Genomic DNA, 22,767 nt, shown 5'->3' with positions numbered 1-22,767 from the left:
TACTTCAACCCTCGCTCCCCTACACCCTGTCCCCCTTGCACCCCATCCCCCAACCCTCGCTCCCCTATACCCCATCCCCTGGACCCTTGCTCCCTTATACCCCGCCCCCTTGCACCCCATCCCCCCCACCCTCGCTCCTACACCCCGTCCCCCTTGCACCCCGTCCCAAGCTCCCCTACACCCCGTCCTCCTTGCACCCCATCCCCCCAACCCTCGCTCCCCTACACCCCGTCCCCGTTGCACCCTCGCTCCCCTACACCCCGTCCCCCTTGCACCCCCACTCCCCTACACCCAGTCCCCCTTGCACCCCTGCTCCCCTACACCCCATCCCCCTTGCACCTGTCCCCTCAACCCTCGCTCCCCTACACCCCGTCCCCCTTGCACCCCGTCCCCCCAACCCTCGCTCCCCTGCACCCCATCCCCCTTGCACCCCCGCTCCCCTACACCCCGTCCGCCTTGCACCCTGTCCCCCTTGCATCCCGTCCCAACCCTCGCTCCCCTACACCCCGGCCCCCTTGCACCCTCGCTCCCCTACACCCCATCCCCCCTACACCCCATCCCCCTTACACCCCGTCCCCCCTACACCCCGTCCCCCTTGGATCCGTCCCCCTTGCACCCCTGCTCCCCTACACCCTGTCCCCCTTGCACCCCCGCACCCCGTCCCCCTTGCACCCCGTCCCCCTTGCACCCCCGCTCCCCCACACCCCGTCCCCCTTGCACCCCCGTCCCCCCGCCCGACCCCCTGCCCCGTCCCACCCCGTCCGACCACTGCCCCCACCTCGCCGCCCCAGACTCACTCTTTAAGATCCGCTGCAGATTGCCCTGGAAGTCCAGGGCCCACTGGTTGAGCGCGCAGGCGGCCACCGTCACCTTCCGGCCCATCGCGGCGGCGGCAGCTCGGGCCCTTCCGGGTCGCCGCGCGGGTCCGCCGGGTCCGGGCCGCAGAGCCGCGGCGGCAGGCCCCGCCCCCGCCCCGCCCCCGCCCCTCCCCCCGAGCTCGCGGCCGCGCCTGCGCAGGAAGGAGGCGCCCCTCCGCGCCGCCGAGAAGCCGCGGGAGCTCCCGCAGCGCGGTGGAAGCAGCAGGAGGAGGAAGGTGGGGCGGGGCGCCTCTGATTCATTCCAGCGCTCCCCACACACCGCACCCGGTTTGCTCCGCACCTCGGCTCTATACCTCGTAATGTCACACACGTTGTTTTCATTTCTTTTTCCTGCAGTTTAGGGCTGCGCTGTGGGAATAGAGCAGGAGCTGCCGGTTCAGTGCGGGGGGGCTTGGAGCAGCCCAGTGCGGACGCGCGGGCGCTCGCTGCCGTTTCCTCGCCACCAGGTGTCTCCTGTGGGGCCGCCTGGCGGTTCCCTAGGCCTTGCAGGTGTCTAGTGGAGCAGTAGGAGGCGAGTGTGCAACTGCCCTGGTGCCACGTTTCTTGCTTGGAGAGAACTGCTGCAGGCGAGTGTTCACTTTTTCTTAACAGTTCATTCTGTAGTCCATTTGGCGTAGGAATCCAATTTTTTTCCTGTACGAATAAGGAACTCACACTGTCCTTGTTTGAATAGTCCGTATTTTTCTCCCGACTTGGGATACTGCTTTTGTGCTACATACACGTGCTCACATTTAAAAGACATTTCCCCCAGCCTCTAAAGTAATACTTGTGCGTGATGGACAGTTTGAAACTTGGGAACAGCACGTGCTAATTGAATTACTCCTCGCTTCAACTGTTCCTTCTGGTAGGTTTCATTCCCAGAGACCCCTCAGTTCTTTCAGGTCTCTGCTCAAAGACCTCCTGCTCCAAACGGCTGAGTCTAGGCCCAGGGCAGGAAAGAAAGACACCTGGGACATCTGGTTGTCGCAGGAAATAAGGAAGTGCTCAAAGAAGGATGGAGATACGTTATTTTTAAAAAGGAATCATGCCAAAGGGGCTCCCACTGGCTAAATATGGGATAATATGCAAAGATACTAACTTCTTTTAAAAAAAGATTAATAGCACAGATAGAACACAAGTCAATGAGTAAAAAAAAAATCCATTAATCCATACTGACAAAAAAATTAAAAGAGGGAAATTCTTTAAAAAAAATATTTATTCACGAGAGACACACAGAGACAGCAGAGACATAGGCAAAGAGAGAAGCGGGCTCCATCCCAAGACCCTGGGATCACAGTCTGATCAGCAGGGATCACAACCTGAAAAGCAGATGCTCAACCACTGAGCCACCCAGGTGCTGCAAGAAAGAGAAATTCTTTTCAGAAAAATGCCCACTAATAAATGTGGAAGGAGAGATAAAATTAGAAAAATCACCCCTTTGCACGAAGAAGTCAGTGATTCAGGCAGGAGTCATCGTTAAATGCAAGATGACTGGCTGAAAGGTTATCTGGGAACAGCATATTTACACAGTCTCAAAGTTCCAGTCCACTGACTACTTTTTAATTACCAAAGGAAAAATGGAAGACCTTTGGCAAAAGTCCCTCGATCAAACTCATCATCAGCATGTGACCAAGGGGCATCATGTTCCTTCTGACATGGTGCATAAAGACATCACATCATCTCTGTAGTACATTATCCTGCCCTGAATGCATTACCTAAATGCAAAAGTGAGGTAAACAGTCATATCCAGGTTGAGAGAAAAGCTGTGAAAAGTTAGTCTTGACTTTTCAAAATTGTCATGTCACAAAAGGCCAAAAACACAAACTTAAAAAAAAAAAAAAAAAAAGAGGAAGATAAGAAAGGAAGGCTGGAGCAGCAGTGCTCTAGATTAAGGCTAAGGAGCCATGACACCTAATGCATGGTGTGTGTGGTTCCCTGATTGGATCTTGGCTTTTAATAAACAGCTATAAAGGACATAAACGGGATGATTGGGGAAAACCAAATGTGAACAATATATTTGATAATAGCATTGGATTGATGCAAAATTTTCAGACTATAATGTGTTTTATTTTGCTAATGTAAGAGGTGGTTACTGAAGTATTTAGGAAGAAGACATTACCTGCTGCCAATTAATGGTTCAGGAAAAAAAAAGTGGAGGGTGGATACAGAGAGAAAGCAGGAAAGAGAAACTCGACGTGGCCAACTGTTGGCAGTCGCTGAGCGCCCACTTTAGTATATATTCAACAGGTTTCTATGTTTGACGTCTTTCAAAACAAAAAACTGCAGGAAAATATCTCTCTGAGGGACACAGAGATGTGCCAACCAGATCCTTCTGCAAACAAGGCCTTTGTCCCAAATGTTGGGAGTGGGGCCAGCAGACACCTTCAATCACCCCTCCTCCAGGGGCTGCTTGGGTAGCACAGCTGCCCTGTCCAAGGTGTGTCCTTGCAAGGGTGGTCCTGTCCAGGGGCTGATGGCTGAGGCAGGAGTATGTAGGCTTGGACGTTCTTGCCAAGCGGGACAACTGTTGTGAGTTTTTATCACCAAATCTGCCCCATGCCATTGGCCCCAGCAGGGCTTGCAAGGCAGTAGAACAACCTCTTTCCAACCCTGCTGCTTCTTCCCCTCCTATCTCTGCACAGGTGTGATCCCAACGCGAAACTCCCATCTCCTCCCCCCAGTAAAGCAGCACTCACGCTCAACCTCTTCCACCCTGCTCTGCTCCTCTGCACACTATGTGACACTCCACTTATCTGATTATCGTTTATTGATTACTTGTCCCTCCGCCTCCCCCGCCTCCCCCCATCTCCCGCCTGACGTGAGCCCTAGGAGCAGGGATGATGTCCGTTTTGAGTTGCTTAGGACCCAGCGCCTGATGTACCAGATGCTCAGGAAGCCCCATTTGCACAAAGAGGAAACTGAGGCTCAGGGGAAGAGGCTTGCATGCGGCCACCGGGTGGATGGAGCTCCCGGCCTCGCGCGTGCTCTGCGTTCTGCGCTCTGGTGGGTGCGGGGACCCCCAGCAGCTGCGCCAGCCACGCGCGGGGCGGGCCCTCGGCCGTCAATCCCGCGCCCCAGCGGCGCCGAGTGGCCCGTTCCGTGGCCCGGAGTCAGCTCAGGGGGTGGGGCGAAGCGGGCGACCAATCGCAGGGCGCAGGGACGCCGGCCACGCAGGGCCCGCCTCCGATTGGTCGTCTGTGGCATCACGTCATGTCGGAGCCGGGCCCCGGGGGCGGGGCTTGGGGCGGCCCCTCCAGGCAGCGGGGCGCGCAGCGGGCGGGACGGGCGGGCTCGGCGGGTGCGGAGCCGGAGGTGCAGGTGAGTGGGCGCGGGGCGCGTCGGTGCTGGGCGCGCAGGTGCGCGGTCGCGGGTGGTCCGCTCTCAGAAGCGCCTGGTCCCCGGCGCCCCGGGCTGACGGCGGGGGCCCACCTGAGCTCTTCCTGCAGCTCCTTAGGTGAAGAGACACCCCCACCCCCACCCCCACCCCCACCCCCACCCCGGGCGCCGCAATGGGTGCCCAGGTTCGAGACGCGGGCAGCCAGGGCCTGCACAGTGGAGTGAAAAGAAAACCTTTTGCGTGCTCTTGGTGGGAGCAGAAAATGACCCGCTCCTCCTGAGCGCAATTTGAAGGATTTCTTTTTAATGAAATGTCGAGTAGGCTTGTGTATTTTCTCAAAAAATATATGGATGCCTGGGGTGGGGGAGCTGAGCACCACCGGGCATGGAGAAGTCTGGTGGTAAAATTCAGATAACTATGATGAGAACAGCTAATCTTTCCGAGGGCGATGCCAGGTAGCAGTATTCGACTGCAGAAACCTTTCTTGGAACCTTATCCGAACGGCTCAGGTCTGGTTTGGGAGTTCGATAATATAAGAGTAGTAGGAACGGAAGAGTACAGACCTGTCGACCTGAACCCAAGGTGAGAAAGAATGTTAACCGTCGGAATCAGCGAGGGGATGAAGACAGTCCTAGAAGCCAGGTAGACCTACCTACCCACCAGGCATGTACCTGGAGGAGTGTATCCTGAGACATATTCCAACGGCTGTGTAAACAGGCAGATGCAAGAACTCTCATTGTGATTTCCTGTATATACTTGCAAAACACCAGAAACCACTGCTGACTATCAGTAAGAAGATCGGGTAAATACTGACACACTTCTACAGTGAGATACGCGGCGACGGTGAAGAAGGTGAAAACAAATCGACTCAGCCTGGAAACACGTTCCCAAGCGTGGCACGGCAAAAGGGGCAGTAAGAGATAGTCTGCCGTCAAAAAGACTGAAAAGCTCTACGCCGGAACCCTACCCAGTGACGGGAATACAGGTGTTCTTTTCCTATTTTCCAGAAAACATAAAATAATTTAGCAACAACGGAAAGAGTTTTTAAACAACTCTTGGAATCCTAAGACCCACAATCGTGGGAACATTTGTGGTTCGAATGGGGGTCAGGGAAGTTATCTGTGCCTCCCCTCACCCCAATTACCTCACCCCAATTACCCCAAGGCGTGATGAGACTGACCTTTGGGGTAATTCTTGGTTTACTTGCCGCTTCTTTACAACACACCCCCAGCCCCGCCTGCTGCCCCTGGGCCCTTTGCGGTGGTGGTCGCTCCCTCAATTCACACAGCCTTGATTCTAAAGAGTAAGCTGCATCTTTGTGGCTCCGGGGAATCTACCTTCCAAAAGCTGCAAATAGATGCTCGCTGTAACACGAGTTTAGATGTCAAATGTGGAGGTCCTTGCCTATCTTCTTCCTCCAGCCCACTCCCAGGAGTCATTAACCTCCATCTCCACAGGCCGGTCGGTGTGTGAGCAGAGAAGGCACTCCACCTTCCTCACGTCAACCTCATCTGTAAAACGGACATCGTAATGTCCACTTTCCAGGGCCGGTGCAAGAACTCAGGAAGATATTGTGCACTTGGAACTCCGTGGAGGCTCAGTAAATAGCCACTGTCTGTAAAGGTTGCATCATCCAAGGACGGCCCCAACACTATCTCCTGTTCATCTAGTATCTGGCGATCCTCCCTTCAAGGAGTGGAGCCTGACTCCTTTCCCCTGGAAAGGAGGTGGGTGTGGAACTCCCTGTAACCTACAGACTGTGCGGGGAGTGCTGTCACTAGTCTTCTCAGGCCCGCAGACAGGGCGCTACAACTCTGTCAGGTCTGTCGGAACCCTTACTGGTTTCCTGAACTTCTTCCCATTGCACTGAGGCCACCAGGCTGTGAAGACGCCCAGGCTGGCCCACACAGGCTATGTGAAGGTAGGCGCTCTGGCATATCCCAATCCGTAGCTGCCTAGCCAGCTAGATTCCTGACCACAGAAGCAGAGAGAGAGGATGAAGAGGCTGTTGTTTTAAGACACCAGGTGGCAGCACGGTTAGCTGCAGGGCATAACCAGAATACTTGCGCCTGGGCACTGCAGATGCATGGCCCTTAGACCTCTGCTAGCCTGAGCCTTGCCCTGATGCCCTGCATGAGCCCAGCTGGGCTTTCCTGAGACTTGATGGTGCTGATAGTCATTTTGGTGATAGCTGGCTCTTTCAGGTGAACTCTGTTGTGGTCAGGGAGGGCTCTGAGCGCTTGGTGCCATGACCTTGTGTCCTCGAGGAAGCAGGTGATAGCTGCTTTATGGATGAGAAAGCTGAGGCCTAGCAGGTGGTTCCACAACTTGGATTCCATGCAGGCAGCAGGAATTGGTCCTGCTGAGAACTTGGAGCCTTGATGGGGACTATGGGACCTGTGGGGTAGTCCCTGTGCCAGCCCCCAGATTTCTCTGCTGTGCTCCTGGGCATCTAGTGCATCCCCAAACTTCTAAACTTTCAGGATGTTAAAAAGCTACCAAGGGGTGTAAGTCATCTGTTGTATGGGTCTCAGCCTATAGATGGTGATACTGTGGGCTGGGAATGCCTGAGGCACCCTTCTGGGCTCCTATTACTGTGGCAAACCACCCCTACCCTCCCACCCCCAGTTCCCCTCACCCAGGTCCATCAGGGCTGGCCTAGCCTTTATGGTCTGGATGATTGCAGGATGCTCCTCAGCAACAACCATTGGGGAGGTCCAATGAGCAAGGCTTATTACTCACAGGTCCTGGAGGGTACACAGAATGCCCAGAGCCACAGTGGGTCATGGAGAAAGAGAGTGTATGGGCTTGGTGCTCTGTCTTCATTAGGGTCAGGGTTGGGAGCCTGGGGTTTCATGGGTTCACTCTTTATTGGCCAGTTTAAAGCATAGAGTGGGAATTAGGGCATAGGAAGAAGTGGGATCACTGCAGCGATCAACTACCTTGGTCACCGAGGGCTTTCTGAAAGCAGACTTTTGTGGAAAGGAGTGGCCTGATCCTTCTCTGGTTGTTTGGCTGTTAGCCAGGTCAAGCAGCTGGTAATATGTTTATTTGAGATGGATGTCTTTGCTAGGGATGCCTTGGCAATCAGAAGCTTAGGGTCAGGCATTTCTCCTACGTCGTCCTCAAACCCTCAGGGGCCTTGTCCCTTTAGCTTTGGCCTGGGGTACTCAAAGACCAGTCAGAGGACCTGACCAGGGTTCCAGAAAGTCCCATCCACTTCCCTGGCTGGTCTTTATTCCCAGATGTGGGACACTAACTCTCCCTCACCCAGCTTTAACAACTGCTGCAGACCCTCCCATGCGTACACACTCATGACCCAAGACACGGAGGAAGGTCACTGGGTCCCACAAGTCTGCAGAGAGCCAGGCTCCAAGCCCATATCACTCTCACTGCTGTTTCATGTCCTTAGGCTCTTACTGGCTTCTAGAATGTATCAATGGAATGTGATAACTCTAGGGGCTTGATTCAGGCTTGTGGTACTATAAAGCTTCAGGGAATGTTTCAGATGCCTATGTGGCTGCTTGGTGTAAGTCTTCAAAGAAAACGCCTTTCTGTTCATCGCTACTGGTCAGGTCTGCATCTTCGTGTGCCAAGGCTCATGCCCAAGTGACGCCTCCATGAAGACTTCCATTCAATCCCCCCGGTATCATTAAGTACTTACTATTTGCCTGGTGCTGTGTGTGCCAGGCAAAGAAGCTGGGTGGTAATAGTGCCTTCTCCCTCCTCTCCCATGCTTCCCATATCTTCTGCTTTTGAACCCCGAATGCTGAGCTTGCACTTCTCACTTGGTTCCAACAGTGAGCCTTGAATAAATGCCATTTAGGTCCTTATCTGCCCTCAATCCTGAAATGTCAGCTCCCTGAGTGTCTTCATCATCTTTGTGTCCCTACAGGACTTTGCTCAGTGGGTTGAGAAGGATAAAGTGGGCCTTTTGAATCAAGAGAGCCTAGAGATTTTAGAGTGGCCCATTCCAGAAGGAACACTTCCATTCTGCTGTGAAACCCTTAGACAAGACGTTGGAGGTAAGCATGTCTTAGCACGGTTGTTCATGGGCATAGACAGTGACTTTCTAACTTTGAACAGGTAAAGACAGCTGGTACATCTACTCCTGTCTGTGAGTCTTAGGAACAAAATGAAATATACCCTAAGCACCTCCCTCTCTCAGGTTTCCGGCTGCCTAGTGCCAAGGATATAACTTACACATTTATTATAAGATTCAATGCTTATGACAGAGGGGACTCCTGGGTGAATGAACTCTGTAATCTCAAAATATTTACTTGGGCTTGTTTTAATCTGTAGAAGATACACTTTTTCCTTTTGGCAGCACTCTCCGTTTGGCTTTGAGCCTGTATGTTTCTGGCCCTTTTACAGTTTTCTACCATGTTCAGTCAAAGTGACTGCCACACACCAAGCTCTGTATTCTGTTTCGGGGCTGTAAAGATGGATGGTCTATAAAGAACTGCTCATCCTACTTTGTACATCATGGATAGATGTTCCAACTAACTAACCTGTGAAAATTAAGTGATGTTGCTACGGTTCCCACACCACAAGTGAAAATTGTTTTGTCACTGAAACTTTTTTTAATGTACATTTGTGTTAAAGTAACTCGTGTTTACATTTTTAAACAAATTAATGGGTTTTAAGGCTTATCTATAGAATAAACAGTTCCCCAATTCATCCTATAGTCTCAGCTCCCAGAAGCAAATACTTTTCATTCTTTTTTCTTTTTTACTTTTCATTCTTTTAGTTACTTTTGTGTTGTTGTTTTTACCTGCTTATTTTTATTTTTATTTTTATTTTATTTTATTTTATTTTTACCTGCTTATTTTTAAATAATTTGCTTTTGCCATTCCTAACTTTATGTATCCTTCTATACATCCAGTATTCAGTCTATAACCAGATTTTACGTTGTTATAACAAAGTTGCTATTATTTACTGTTAGGCCAAATAATGTACTATAATTATGGTTTGGGTTTTTTTTCCCCCTTATATGACTTTTTTTTTTCTCTCTCTCTCTTTCTCCTTCCTTCCTTCCTTCCTTCCTTCCTTCCTTCCTTCCTTCCTTCCTTCCCATTTAATAAAGTTTCTATGCATCTATCTCTATTATTTCTGAATACTCTAACAGAGCTGTCATACATATCAGTAATCTTTCATGCTCTAACACAATAAAATTCATCATTTCCATTCTCCTTCCCATTATAGCTATTCATTTTGTACCAGTGTAGCCTGGTTACTGTCTGGTGCACTGCACAGCTCTCAGCCCTTTGTCCTTTCATTGGGCTTTCCTTTAAGCAGCTCTCTTGGATCCTGTGTATTCTCTGAATAATAGTTAATCCAGGGATAGAATTCTAGGTTGCAAAAAAGTTTCCCTCAGAGTTTTTAAAGTTTTCCGTCATTGTCTTCTAGAATCCAACTTGCTGCTGGTAGGATTCTTAATTCAGGATTTTTCTGTAAAAACTTTTAAAGTAATTTTTTCTTATCCCTGATATTTTGAAACTTTATAATTAGAACTTATTCTGGAAGTGTAGATATCACTGCTTCCCCCATAGACAAGTTCAGTTATTCTACCTTTTTTTTTTTTTTTTTTTTTTTTTTTGTAGAGTGATAATGTATTGAATGCACTGTATGAACCAGACTACATTCTAGGATTTGGTAGTAGAGCAATGAATAGGACATATGTTTCCTGAACTTGGGGAGCCAGCATTCTAATGGAGGGAGACAGGCAATAGACATGCACTCAAATTTTAAAAAGCAGTCTACATGATGTGAAGAGTTATTAAGAAAATAAAGTAACAGGTAGAGTGCCTTGGCAGGGGGTTTGGGGTGCAGGCGATATGGTTTGGCTGATTGGCTTGTAGATTGGTTCAAGATGAATGGCTATAGGGAAGAGGGAGAATGAAAATGATAAATTTTATTGTGTTCAAGTGTGTAAAAAAATGGCCAATGCGTATGATACCTCTATAAAAGCAATCAGAAAAAAAATTAGTGATAATTAATTCCAGGAAAAATAAAAGGTCATACTAAGGAGGGGACATTTTACAAAAGACTTGAATGAGGAGACCTGCAAAGCATGTTCTAAGCAGAAGTTGCAGCAATCATGAATGAGATGAACCATATTCAAGGATCATTAAAGACCCAATGTGTCTGGTTTAGAAGGTATGAGTAGAGAGTGGGGAGGACAGGAGACAGGAGCAGATTGCAAGAGAGCTCTGAGCCTTGGGTTAGTTCACATGGCAAGAGGGCATTCTGCCTCCATCTGAGCCTGAATCAAGAGAAGTAGGAGGGCCACGTGGGAAGTTATTGCAGATTTTAGGAAGGAAATGCTGCAGAACAATCCATGATCTCTCCTCTGCCTGGAATCTGCCATTGAGGACAAGGTAGTGAGTAGGCAAGTGAAAGAGGCGAGTCCTGCGGAGTCTGAGCAGTGACAGATGTGGCAGGGAAATGTGGTGGTTGTTCATGGGATGATCTGAGCGGGATATGTCTTCTTCTCTCAGGGCTCAATGGCTGCAAAATCTCCACCCAGCGTTCCCAAAACCAAGAGTCCGGGCAGCATCGCCAACAGCAGGGACGAGACTCAAGGGCAGTGGGGTCGTGCCTGGTAAGGATCTTGCCAGTCTTCCCAGCTAGAAAACAAAAGGAGGTCTTAGTGAGAGGTGGCCAGCCTCTGGGATTTTAGGGGCTATATTAAATACAATTTTTATCATCCAGACTAATGAAAAGTAAGCAGTTTTCCCTTTTAGAAAGTAAGGAGTTGAAGAAGAAATGAAAAACTGCCCAAAACAGGCTGACCCTGGCTGTGCAGCTCGCTGTTGTCTCTGTTCTCCTGAAACCTGGGAGTGGGTGAGCAGCCCCCTTGCCAGGAACCAGGAAGCCTCTGGCCTTGTGGGTTGCAAAAGGTCTTTGGGCTCTGGGCTTTCTTTGGGTGCCCACAGAGCCATCAACTTCTCTGCTGCTCACGGTAGAGCACACACGTTAAATGGCTCTTCCAGGCAACAGGGAGGCCTCCGCACAGAGAGCGAACAGCTGTCTGAGACACTGGCCGGTTTGAACAAGGCAACCCATACAGACACGCAAAACATTGTCTGCAAGGTCATGGGGCCAGCCAGGCCCTGCATGACTGTCTGTTGTCTGCCATTGCAGGGAGGTGGACTGGTTTTCGCTAGCGAGCGTCATCTTTCTGCTGCTCTTTGCACCTTTCATTGTGTACTACTTCATCATGGCGTGTGACCAGTACAGCTGCTCTCTGACTGCCCCCGTGATGGATGTCGCCACTGGGCGTGCTCATCTCTCAGACATCTGGGCCAAGACACCACCTGTGACAAAGAAAGCAGCCCAGCTGTATGCCTTATGGGTCACGTTCCAGGTCAGCCCTCCCTGGCTACTGTCGTCAGGGCACAGTGAGTGCCAAGTGTACCTCTGCTGGGATGGCTACTTTTCTGGGAAACGGGACCCTGGCTTAGGTTGGCATTGTTCTCAGGCCCCAGCAGGGCATTACCTGGAGCCTGACCCACTTAGCTTTGTTTTCTAATAGAATGCACCTGGTGGCATCACGGTGTCTAACACACGTGGGGTGGGAGCCTCCCCACAGTTCAGGAACACGTGCAGCCCTGCAGGGACATGCATACTCGTATGGAACAAGACCGTGTGGGAGGGTGTGAGGCAGGGCTGGCCTAGGGAAGCCCAGTGCACAACAGGAAGCTTCTCTCATCAGTAGCCCATGGGATGGGGGGATCCCTGGGTGGCTCAGTGATTTGGTGCCTGTCTTCTGCCCAGGACATGATCCTGGGGTCATGGGATCAAGTTTCCACATCAGGCTCCCTGCTTGGAGCCTGCTTCTCCCTCTGCCTGCGTCTCTGATTCTCTCTGTCTCTGTCTGTGTCTCTCATGAATAAATAAATAAAATCTTAAAAAAAAAAAAAAGGTAGCTCATGGGAAGGAACATTCCAGACCCCAGAAGGATATTCTTTGTTACAAGAGACACCACTCAGCAAAGCCAAAGCCTGTGTTCCCAGTAGGTGGCTTCACAGTCCTGGCCAATGACAGCCTCACCTCTGTTGTGACCACACTGGCCTTTGAGACCAGGAGGCATTCACCAGGAAGGCGCTGTTGGGCACAAACAACCTGGTGAACAGGCAGGGTTGTTTATTATCTGAATCCAGGGAAATGGAGCCGGGAAAAGGCTCCCCCCTCACATCCCAGGCTTCTTCCCTTGAGGATAGCTCCAACCCTTTGTAGTAGATTTTCCTCAGGGTCCCAACTTTTGGGCTTCAGGCTCACCCTTATTTCCGGTCTCTTGGTCCCTTTGGGTGAAAAACAAGAAGGGGCAGCATGAGTAGACCTAAAAGTAGAAATGCCAGTGGACAAGTGGATAAAACCAAACATAGTCCCTCCATGCAGCAGAACATTACCCAGCCGGGAGAAGGAGTGGGGCACTCATGTGTGCTATGGCGAGGCTGGGGTTCTGTCTTGGGGTGATGGACATGTTCTGGAACTGGATGGTGGCAGTGGTTACACACCCCTATGAATGTACGAAATGAGCCTGAAAAGGTCTGAAAGGGTGAATTGCATGGCATGTGAATTCTTTCACTCTCTTAAATGGCCCCAGAAATGTGAGTGGGGAGGACTCGTGGGCTCTGCTGGGGGGAGACTGCTCTACAGCTTTATGTGGTAATGAGCTTCCCACTCAGGGCTGTGCTCCCTTCAGAGCCCCACCAGGCCTGCGGCCTCCACTCCCTCCCAGGGCCACGGACTCTTCTGGAAGGAATGACCGACCCAAATCAGCATTTCTGCCGTTCATGCGGTGCTTTTGCGTGGGTCATGTTAGTGAATGAAAGCAAGGTTGTATGGAAACAGCCAGACCCTCCAGGCCACCAGTGACACAGCCTAAAATCTCTGCCGCAGGTGCTTTTGTACATGGCACTTCCTGACTTCTGCCATAAGTTTCTGCCGGGCTACGTGGGAGGTGTTCAAGAGGGTGCCGTGACCCCCGCAGGTAAGCTGAGCCCGTGGGTCCTTCTTCTCTCCCTGCCTCTTTGTCTCATGGGGCCTGTCCACCCCCTGCTGCTTCCACTCCGGAGTGTGCTCACTGACAAAATAAAAGTGAACTTTGCTGGGACATTGCCACAGCCTAGGGCTGACCCGGCCCGAGGTTGGAGATCCCATTCTTTAGCGGACAGGAAACTGACTGGCCCTGGCCCTCACAATTGGTTGACATAATTGGGGCTCCTGAAGCGTCTCCCGACCCAGAGCACTGCTTTGGCCCCTGGCATCCAGGCAGGGGGACTAGGGGCCTGCAGAGCTGCCTGGTCCGTGCATTCCCCACCGTCACTGAGAACCCGGGGAGCCCCGCAGGGAGAACACAGGTGGAATCCGCCCTGTCCCTGCCTGCATGGGGCTCCCAGGGCAGCAGGGAGGCTGTGGTGCTTCCCGACAAATACCTTGGAGGCATCCTCTCCCTCCAGCAAACTACAGGCCGGTGACCCAGCCTGTGCTTGGCTAAGGAGAATCAGAACCAGAGGACTAGTCTGAGCCCTTTGCCTCTTCCCAGGACTCTGAAAGCACAAGCAGTTAATTCCTGGACTAACTGTGTGATGTGTGCTACTGGCATTTTGACCTGGGGTCCCATGTTATAGCAGAAGCTGTGCAGCTTCAGGGCTGTGACCTGGGTGTCCCAGACAGGCCCGGAGCAGCCGAGGCCCACAAAGCAGGGAGGGTCTGCACCAGCTGCTGTTTCAGTCAGGAAAACACTTTGACTGTTGAATCTTCTGTCTGCAGGGATTATCAACAAGTATGAAATCAATGGCCTGCAAGCGTGGCTCATTACACACCTTCTCTGGTTTGCAAACTCTCACGTCCTGTCCTGGTTCTCTCCCACCATCATCTTCGACAACTGGATACCACTGCTGTGGTGCGCCAACATCCTCGGCTATGCGGTTTCCACCTTTGCCATGATCAAGGGTTATTTCTTCCCCACCAGTGCCAAAGACTGGTACGTTCTTTAGCAGCTGGTCAGGCCTAAAGTGGAATGTGGCCTTTCCACCCCTTGCCTTTCTCTACGACCTTGGGATAGGAGGTTGTAAAGCCCTGAAGAAGGAGAATCCTTGAAGGAGATGCCTAACAGATCTTGTTTGATTCTGGGAAACATCCTTTCTGAATGTCCAGAGGTCTTCTTCTGCCTTAGGAAGAATGCAGTGGAAGATGGCCAAGTCCATCTTTAGCCAAGTCATCACCTATAGGGCTATCATGGGAGCAGGAAAGTGGAAAAGGCAGCCCATTGCCTCCATCTCTGGAACATAAGTCTGGCCTGAAACAACCTTAGTGAGGAGTATTGTTATCTCAGTAGTTTTAATGTGAGAGCCTCCCAGGGAGAGCCCTACTGGTTGGTGCCTTCTCATGGAAGCTTTGGGTTGGAGAGTTGTGAGCCCTCCAGCTAGCCATCTCCTCATCTAGCTCTTTCTCCATCCATACATCCATGTACCCACCCACCCACCCGTCCTTCCATGTATCCATCCACCCACCCACCCCTGCATCCTTCCATCCATTCATCTATCCATCCACTTACCTACCAACTCATTTGTTTAACCCACCCATTTACCTATCTACCCATCCATCCCTCCATTTAACCCACCCATCCACCCATCTTCCCATCTACCCATTCAACCCTATTCCATTCATCCCACCCACTCATCTACCTGTCCAACCCCCGTCCTTCATCCTTGCCTCCCTCAATCCCTCCATCCATCTCTACCTCCACCAATAGATGTTGGTTGGGTTCCTCCAATAGATGGATGTAAGCAGTCATGAATGAGACCCTTGTGCTTGGGTGCCTACATTTTAGTCCCCCGTACATTTAGGGACCCAAAAAAACCCAAAATATGTTTCTTTTAACTCTTGCTCTTGGGAAACATCTTTGGATGATGGTGCTTTGTGACTTGTGTGGTAATTAGGTAATGAGGCTAGTCTTCTGTGAGTCATTTTCAGTGCTTTCTAATTAATCACCTGTTGTAGACTTTATATATTTTGCTTTTTTTTTTTTAATACTTATCCTGAGGGAAACAAACATGAAAATGTTTTATCTCACTAACACAGAAATCCTTATGTGTCTACAAGTTATATCTGAGGAAGGTCTCCATATCACTCATCTTGGCTGATTCTGCGTCACCCCTGGAGAGGGCTGTGGGGTCAGGAACCAGGGCAACAAATGACTAGCAAGGGTTGGGGTCGGGAAGCTGGAGCCAGGCACCTGGTTCTGAGCATGCTGCTTTTACCCAGGTAGAGATCTGGGCATGATTTGTCATTTGACTTGCCCGTGGGGGCCCGAGCACCCTGTGAGTCACTTCCAACCTTGACTGCAACTTTCCAACTATGCTTGACTGCAAAATAAGATCTTCATGTAGTTATGCAGCCAGTTATGCAGCTCAGCGGGCCGTGCCTCAAGGGGGGCCTGGAGGAGGGTGGGGAGAAACCTGGCAGCTCAAGGGAAGACACCCCCCCCCCGCCCACCTTCCCAGGGAGGCAGCAGGCAGCCCAGGTGCCTGTTTCTCATGATGACTCTGCCAAGCTGGAGCTGAGTGTCCAGTGAGAGCCGGTGGGACATGAAGGGACCGGTGTGTCATCTGCTTGCACCTCAGCAGCTGATGCCAGGGTTAGGCGGGGTGTTTGTGTCCATGCGCACACACAGGCCCTGTGCGTGAGACACGCTCTTTGGCTAAATGTATGTGTTTTTTCTATTTTCAAGCAAATTCACAGGCAATTTCTTTTACAACTACATGATGGGCATTGAGTTTAACCCCCGGATTGGGAAGTGGTTTGACTTCAAGCTGTTCTTCAACGGACGCCCCGGGATCGTTGCCTGGACCCTCATCAACCTGTCCTTTGCGGCCAAGCAGCGGGAGCTCCACGGCCAAGTGACCAACGCCATGGTCCTGGTCAACATCCTGCAGGTAGCCTGTCTGCAGCCACAGGGGTGGAAGAACTGATGCTTGCTGGGTGCAGGGAAACCTGGAAGCCAGATAGTTTTTGCAAAACCTTAACCCACTGCATTTAGAAGGGAGTCGGCCCCTTTCTGGGCATCTCTGGGGAGCGGGTGAGGGAGCACATGGGGACAGATTCAATCACAGTGTATCAGGTGTCACGCTGGCCCTGGGGACTCCTTTGGTGCAGGGCCTCTTTCCCAGGGGACACTTGTTAACAGCTCCAGCTGTTAACCTCCTTGGTCCTGGCTGTATTCACAGTTTATGGTCTGTGAAGTGTGTTCCCATACGGGTCTCCCCGTGGGTCTCAGGTTGGGAGGAGGGACGGTAATCCATTTCCACCTTTTCTCCATCTGCGTGGAAGGACACAGGTCACCTGGCTGGGGCAGGTGCTGGGGCAGCTGCAGGGGCAGCTGGCAGGGCATGTCCTGGGGTACCCATGGGTGAAGGGCTTCCAAGCTGACATGGATTCTGGCATACAGTGCTCCTTCCTTGTGGGCTGTCCCAAGCTCTTCTGCTGGAGTGACCTTGGTCTTCTCTGAGCTCCGCAGCCCAGGTGGCGTCTCCTAGGGCATTGCTGGGTGCCCCACTTGTGCAGATTCTCTGCGTATAGGGCCCCCTGACCTGTTCTCCAGCTGCCCCCTGTGTCCCAGGCATGGTGGAAACATGGAAGCAGCCCAGTGGAGTGCATGACCGAGGAGCTCAGAAACACCCCAGGTGCCACCTCCTCATCTATGAAAATGTGGTCTTCCTGAGGGCCCCTTGGTGCCCCTGGGTCAGTCCACGGCTCTCCTTGTTTTGCAGGCCATCTACGTGTTGGACTTTTTCTGGAATGAAACGTGGTACCTGAAGACCATCGACATCTGCCACGACCACTTTGGGTGGTACTTGGGCTGGGGGGATTGTGTCTGGCTGCCGTACCTTTACACACTGCAGGTGAGGAGCCATGTGGTGCGCGGCCCAGGGGAACACTCAGTTGTTAGGGCCCTAGGCATGCCCAGGGCTGCCCTCGGAGACACGGCTGAGCACATGCTGAGCTCCACTCCCACACATGGGCTGTGCTTGGGAGACAGCAGAGACAGGACAGGGGAGCCACTCCCTGTTTCCAGGAGGAAGGGAAGGCTTGGTGTATTAGTCAGCTTGGGCTCCATGACAAATACCATAGACTGGGAGGGGAGCTTGGGCCACAGATGCTCACTGTCCCCCTGTCCTGGAGGCTAGAAGCCTGAGATGCAGGTGTGGGCAGGTGGGGTCCTCCTGAGGCCTCTCTGTGTGTATGTAGACAGCCATGCTCTCCCTGGGTCATCAAGGGGTTGTCCCTTCATGTGTGTCTGTGTCCTGATCCCCTCTTCTCATACGGACCCCAGTCACACTGGCTCAGGCCCATGCTGGTGACCCCATTTTACCTTGAATACACTCTAAAGACCCCATCTCCAGGTATAGATCCATTCTGGGTTCCTCAGGGTTAGGGCTCCAGTTATGAATTTGGGGGACACAGCGTGTGACACTTAAAGATGACATGGTATAGACTTTGGGTTAAAAGGAATAATTTGGCTGAGCTGGGTGGATGGAGGGGGGTATTTATATTCATATCAAATCTTAGTGGTTGAAGGATGAGAGGTTTTCCTTCTCACCTTTGTTTGTTCCATAAACTCGTGATGAGCATCTGTGTAGTGCCAGCACGTGCTGGAGATGCAGAAGCAAAGGAGATGGGCGTGGGCTGTGCCCCTCAGGGCTCACAGTCAGTGGGAAAGGCAGCCTGGTGCAGGGAGGGGTGCTGGCTTCCGAGAGAGGGCCCAGGAGGAGCCCCTGACTTGCCTAGGGTGGTGGGCAGACGCATTGAGAGATCCCATTACAGCTGGGCTGAGAGCAGTGCTGATGCTGGGTCTGAGAATATTCCAGACAGGTGGACCGGCCCCTGCTAAGTCTTACTAGTGAGAGAATTCAGGGCTCAGAGGAGGCAGCTTGGAAGGGGCTTGGGGTCCTCAGGAGAGCCCTGGCCTGCCCCACAGAATTCAGGTGTCACAGAGTTGGCTGAAGGAGCCACAGGGACCTGGGTTCACACCAGTTAGGGGAGGCAGCCTTGAGCACAGCCCCAGACCCCTCTGGAAAACTAGGGCAGCTCCCCCTCAGCAGGGCTGGACGAAGCCGTGGAGGGGCATCTGACTGATGTGGCCAGGTGGCCGGTTGCTGCTGCCCACCCACCCTGCACTCCATGCAGAGCTGCCTCGGGGTGTCTGAGGCAGTAGGGGATTAGGGGAGGCCTCGTCATTGGGCTCCCATGCTCTCCCAACTCCTACAAGAACCCCTGCTCCGTGACGTGCTGAGTGTGGCAGCTTGGAAGGCGTTGGCCAGACGCCACCTGTTCATTCCGTGAGTGAGCAAGGAGGCTGGGGACAGGGAAGAGAGCATAGTCCAGGGCTCTGGCCTCGCTGGCAGTGAGCAGGGCGGCTGCCTGGGCAGTTGTGTAGGAAGGCCTGGTCACCTGCATGGGGGCCAAGTGGTGGCAGCCAGTCCTGCATGAGGCAGTGACAGGGGCTGACTTGGGCTGGTGGAGCCCCGCCTAGTGTCCCCAAGCAGGAAAGTCACAGCAGAGCAAGTGTGGGAGAGAGCCCTAGCCTGGGGCTCTGGGACCCAGTCCCGCCATGGTCTACCTGCACCTGCTTCTCCACCTGGCTGGTTGCTCGCCCTGGGTTCCCTGGTTCTGTGAGCTCCATGCTCCAGGCACATGAGCCAATAGCAGTGGATTGTCGGTATATAGCTACACGCCTACACAGTAGATCACACGTGGGATCATACCCACGTGTCTCTTACTGTGTTCCAGGCCTCATATAAACCTACGTACACATGTGTGTATATATCTGTATATATATACATACATATTCACATACACACATGCACAGAGGAGAGAAATATTAACTGGCTTATGTGATCAGGGGGGCCCAGCAAGTCTGAAATCTTTAGGGCAGCCAGCACGCTGGAGGTCCAAGGAGTTGATGTCAGGGTCTGCTGGAGTCTGAAGGCCATCTGCTGGTATAATCCACTCTCATTCTGAAGGGAGGTTGACCTTTTTTTTTTTAAGCCTCAACTGATTGGATGAGGCCCACCTACATGGTGGAGGATACACTGCTTTTCTCATAAGTACCAATTTAAGTGTTACTTTTATCTTAAAAAAATGCCTTGACAGCAAGACCACTGTTCAACCAAATGTCTGGGTATGTGACCTAGCCAAGGTGACATAAAGTCAACCATCATAAAATTGTGGGTTTTTTTTTTTATGAAATTGTGTTCAGATGATATTTTTTTTGTGTTGTAAGTTACAGTTACGCTACACATATGACATACATGTGTGTATGTGGACACATGTATATAGGTACATGGAAAGGGAGGAAGGCAGGTAGATACAAAGATTTGTCTCTTGTGCACACTTGACCCCCACAACCACCCTCTGACACAGGTGCTTTTGCTTACAAGGAGGAAACAGGTACACAGGATGGGTAGGCAGCTAGTTGGGCAGAGCGGGATCAGAACCCTGGCCGTGCTCCCTGTCGCCCTGCAGACACACGGGATGGGTAGGCAGCTGTTTGGGGCAGAGTGGGATCGGAACCCCGGCCGTGCTCCCTGTCGCCCTGCAGGGCCTGTACCTGGTCTACCACCCCGTGCAGCTGTCCACCCTGCATGCCACCGGCATCCTGCTGCTGGGTCTGCTCGGCTACTACATCTTCCGGATGGCCAACCATCAGAAGGATCTGTTCCGCCGCACGGACGGCCGCTGCCTCATCTGGGGCAGGAAGCCCAAGGTCATCGAGTGCATGTACACGTCGGCAGATGGGCAAAAGCATCACAGCAAGCTCCTGGTGTCGGGCTTCTGGGGCGTGGCCCGCCACCTCAACTACACGGGCGACCTGATGGGCAGCCTGGCCTACTGCCTGGCCTGCGGCGGGGGCCACCTGCTGCCGTACTTCTACATCATCTACATGACCATCCTGCTGACCCACCGCTGCCTCCGGGATGAGCACCGCTGCGCCAACAAGTACGGCAGTGACTGGAAGCGCTACACGGCTGCCGTGCCCCACCGCCTGCTGCCCGGGATCTTCTGAAGCACCGTCCCCTGGTAGGAGGAGCCGTGAGGGGCGGTGAAGAGCACATGAGGCTGGTCTGCTGGGGCTCCTGGCAGCCCTCCCCCACCCAGGAGCTTCCAGTCCCTCATCTGAAATGGAATGAGCCTGGTGCTCAGGATGCGCTGCTCCCCCTTGGCCCCAGGGGAGTCCTTAGGGCTCGTGCCACCTGCCTCCCTGGCAGCAGAAGCGAGCAGATTCCTCTATGCAGTGATCCGCGGGCAGGTGGAGGGCCTGCTCACCTTTGACCCCCCCCCCCCCCAACGATGACTGTGTCTCTCCTGTGTGTTGGGAACCAGACATGCTGGTGTCCAACCTGGAGCAGACACCTGCTTGCTATCACTCATCCTCATGAAATAAAGGGGGGACGTGGATATAGCAGGTGCTCCAATTACCAATTTATTGCCTTTCGGCCCCAGATGTGCTTTCCTTACCTGCTCTGTGATCCTGAGCCGGACCCTGTGGACATCTCTTCTTTGCTGTATGCACGATGTTATATATGAGGGACACTGCACGGACGAGGGGGCTTCTCTTTCTGGTTTCAGTGACATCTCCTTCCCTGTTGCTCACGTCTGCAGGGCTGCAGTGAGGAGACAGCCAAGGTGCCTGCCCAGAGCATGCAGAGGTCCCAGCATGGGCCGCAGCTCCCAGGGTCTGACCCTCTGAGCGTCCGGCCGCCAGCCTCGCCTGCCACCCCTCTGTGGGGTGCATCCCGCTTGCCTGGTGACTGCACACATTGGCTCAGGCAGCCCAGCAAACCTGTGTGCTGTCCAGGGAGCCTTCTCCAGCAAGATGTGAATCCCAGCCTCCAGGAGGGGGTACCTTTCAAGTGAACTTTTTTTTACCCTGGGCATTTGCCGTTAACCCTAGGGTTTTCTTGAGAGTTCTCTTTGAACATTATTGCCTTAGTAGACTTGATAATTCTTTATATTAAACTTGCCCTGATCAAACTTCTCTTTCTCGATTGGGCCTGATTGCACGTAAGGGCTCGGTTTCTGGTACATAGAGGGGGTGCCCAAGATGCGTTTGAAGAGCTGCTTGGGTACTGCTTCAAAGCTGTGAATGCTCCCCAGGGGACTTAGGGGACCGGTGCCAGCCTTCCCCCACCATTTGCCCGCTCTTGGGGCTATTCTTGGGTTGGGAGTGGACGTCGATCACATTCACCAAAGGAAGAAATCCCAGCCTGGCTGCCTGGCTGCCTGCCTGCGGCAGTGAACAGAGATGCTGGGTAGCAGTGAGCCTTGCCTTCTGCTTGCAGAGACTGGGGAGGAGCGAGCTGTGGGCAGGGAGGGCGGTGCCGGGCAGCACCTCCCCTGCTTCCAGAAGGAACTGGCTGTACAGCCCAGTGGGATGAGAACACGGGCCTCACCCAGGCTGCTGCTCTCTTGCCCATTCATTCCAGCCCCCATGCTGAGGGTGTCCCAGGCATCTGTGTTTGTCACAAGTCACGTGACTGGAATACTGACCAGCCTGGAGAGCCACTGCCCTGGATGGCCTTGAGTAGAGTGCACCTCTCCTTCTCTGACACCAAGTGAATTCATTTCAAGGACACTGGAGGGTGCTGCTTGTGAGCTCCGGCCCCGGCTCCACCAAACAGCTGTGGACCTAGATCCGGTGACTTGCCTTCTCTGTGCCTTGGCTTTTCCCATTTGAAAAGGAAGGGCAATTATTATTTTCCTGCCTTGCTTTGAGAGGGCTTCCTCAGGCTGAATTTGTAGAAGAGCTGTGTGTCCACACCTGGGATCTGTCTGTCCACGAGCCCAGTTGTATGTGTATGTGTGTGTTAGCACTTCTGGGCAGGGCTGCAGGTTGACACTTGTATGCAGCGTGCTCAGCAAATGCAAGCCAGGCTTGCCCCCACTTTGTGCAGGAGAGGCTCACTTCTGGCAAGACCAAGATGAGCCCAAGAGCCCTAGCTCCGGGCACAGTGAGATTAGGACCTTTGAGGCCTCTGTGAGGTGCTGGTTACAAAGTTCTAGAAATTCTCAGGGCAGGGTGAAGCCACAGACCCTGGGCCTCTGGGCAAACGGCCTGCCTTTTCCCTCCTCCCCAAGAGAGAGGGGCTGCTTGGACCCCCAGAGCCAGGAGGGACAGCACAGCAGAGATGGTGAAGCCTCGTGGCCAGTGGGGGGCGGGAAGGTGGTGCCACTCTGGGAAAGGCTCCTTCTGTCCTCTGGGCCTCGCCAGTTGTCAGCAGCCCCTGGGACAGGGCTGGCACAGGAACTTGCGTGGCCACATTCAGATAGGTCCTTGCCCACAAGGAGCTTAAACGTAGCACATCCCATTCCCCGCTGGGCCTTGGGAGGCAGCGGCCCCTCTCCCAGAGCCCATCCTACTGGCTCCGGCAGCGTGCCATGAAATGTTAGCCCAGCCTGCGTTCTGACCTCTAGTCAGAGATCGCCCTCTGTGGGCACTCACCTTCACCCTCTGAGGGCTGGCAGGCTGCTGGCCCAGTTTCCAGAGGCTGATCCTGCCAA

The 22,767-nt window shown here is 52.8% G+C and overlaps 2 protein-coding genes across 6 annotated transcripts in view; one reads left to right on the top strand and one right to left on the bottom strand.

The window, feature by feature from the left end:
- NADSYN1 (NAD synthetase 1) overlaps positions 1-945 on the bottom strand; it is a 37,717-nt gene extending 36,772 nt beyond the window's left edge. The window contains exon 1 of the mRNA XM_072790346.1: positions 798-945. Within this exon, the coding sequence (XP_072646447.1) occupies positions 798-882 (85 nt within the window). The 5' untranslated portion in view covers positions 883-945. The remainder of the gene's footprint in view (positions 1-797) is intronic.
- Positions 946-1,084: 139 nt separating this feature from the next.
- On the top strand, positions 1,085-21,240 carry DHCR7 (7-dehydrocholesterol reductase). 5 transcript variants are annotated; one of them, XM_072790340.1, is made up of 10 exons: positions 4,094-4,175; positions 8,090-8,219; positions 10,695-10,798; positions 11,341-11,563; positions 13,102-13,192; positions 13,975-14,188; positions 15,938-16,142; positions 16,977-17,108; positions 19,808-20,286; positions 20,869-21,240. In XM_072790340.1, the coding sequence occupies exons 3-9, from the start codon at positions 10,701-10,703 to the stop codon at positions 20,270-20,272; spliced, it is 1,428 nt and encodes a 475-aa protein (XP_072646441.1). In that variant the 5' UTR covers positions 4,094-4,175; positions 8,090-8,219; positions 10,695-10,700; the 3' UTR covers positions 20,273-20,286; positions 20,869-21,240. The 5 variants fall into 5 exon arrangements, with proteins under 5 accessions (XP_072646440.1, XP_072646441.1, XP_072646436.1 ...); XM_072790339.1 differs by lacking the exon at positions 4,094-4,175 and adding an exon at positions 1,085-1,444 and having other exon boundaries at positions 19,808-21,240; XM_072790335.1 differs by having other exon boundaries at positions 19,808-21,240.
- The last annotated feature ends 1,527 nt before the right edge of the window (positions 21,241-22,767 follow it).

This window comes from Canis lupus, chromosome 21 (genome assembly GCF_048164855.1).
Source record: "Canis lupus baileyi chromosome 21, mCanLup2.hap1, whole genome shotgun sequence".
Classification (NCBI taxonomy): Eukaryota; Metazoa; Chordata; class Mammalia; order Carnivora; family Canidae; genus Canis; species Canis lupus.
The sequence above is the reverse complement of the archived record's forward strand: the minus strand, read 5'-3'. Positions and strand labels throughout refer to the sequence as shown.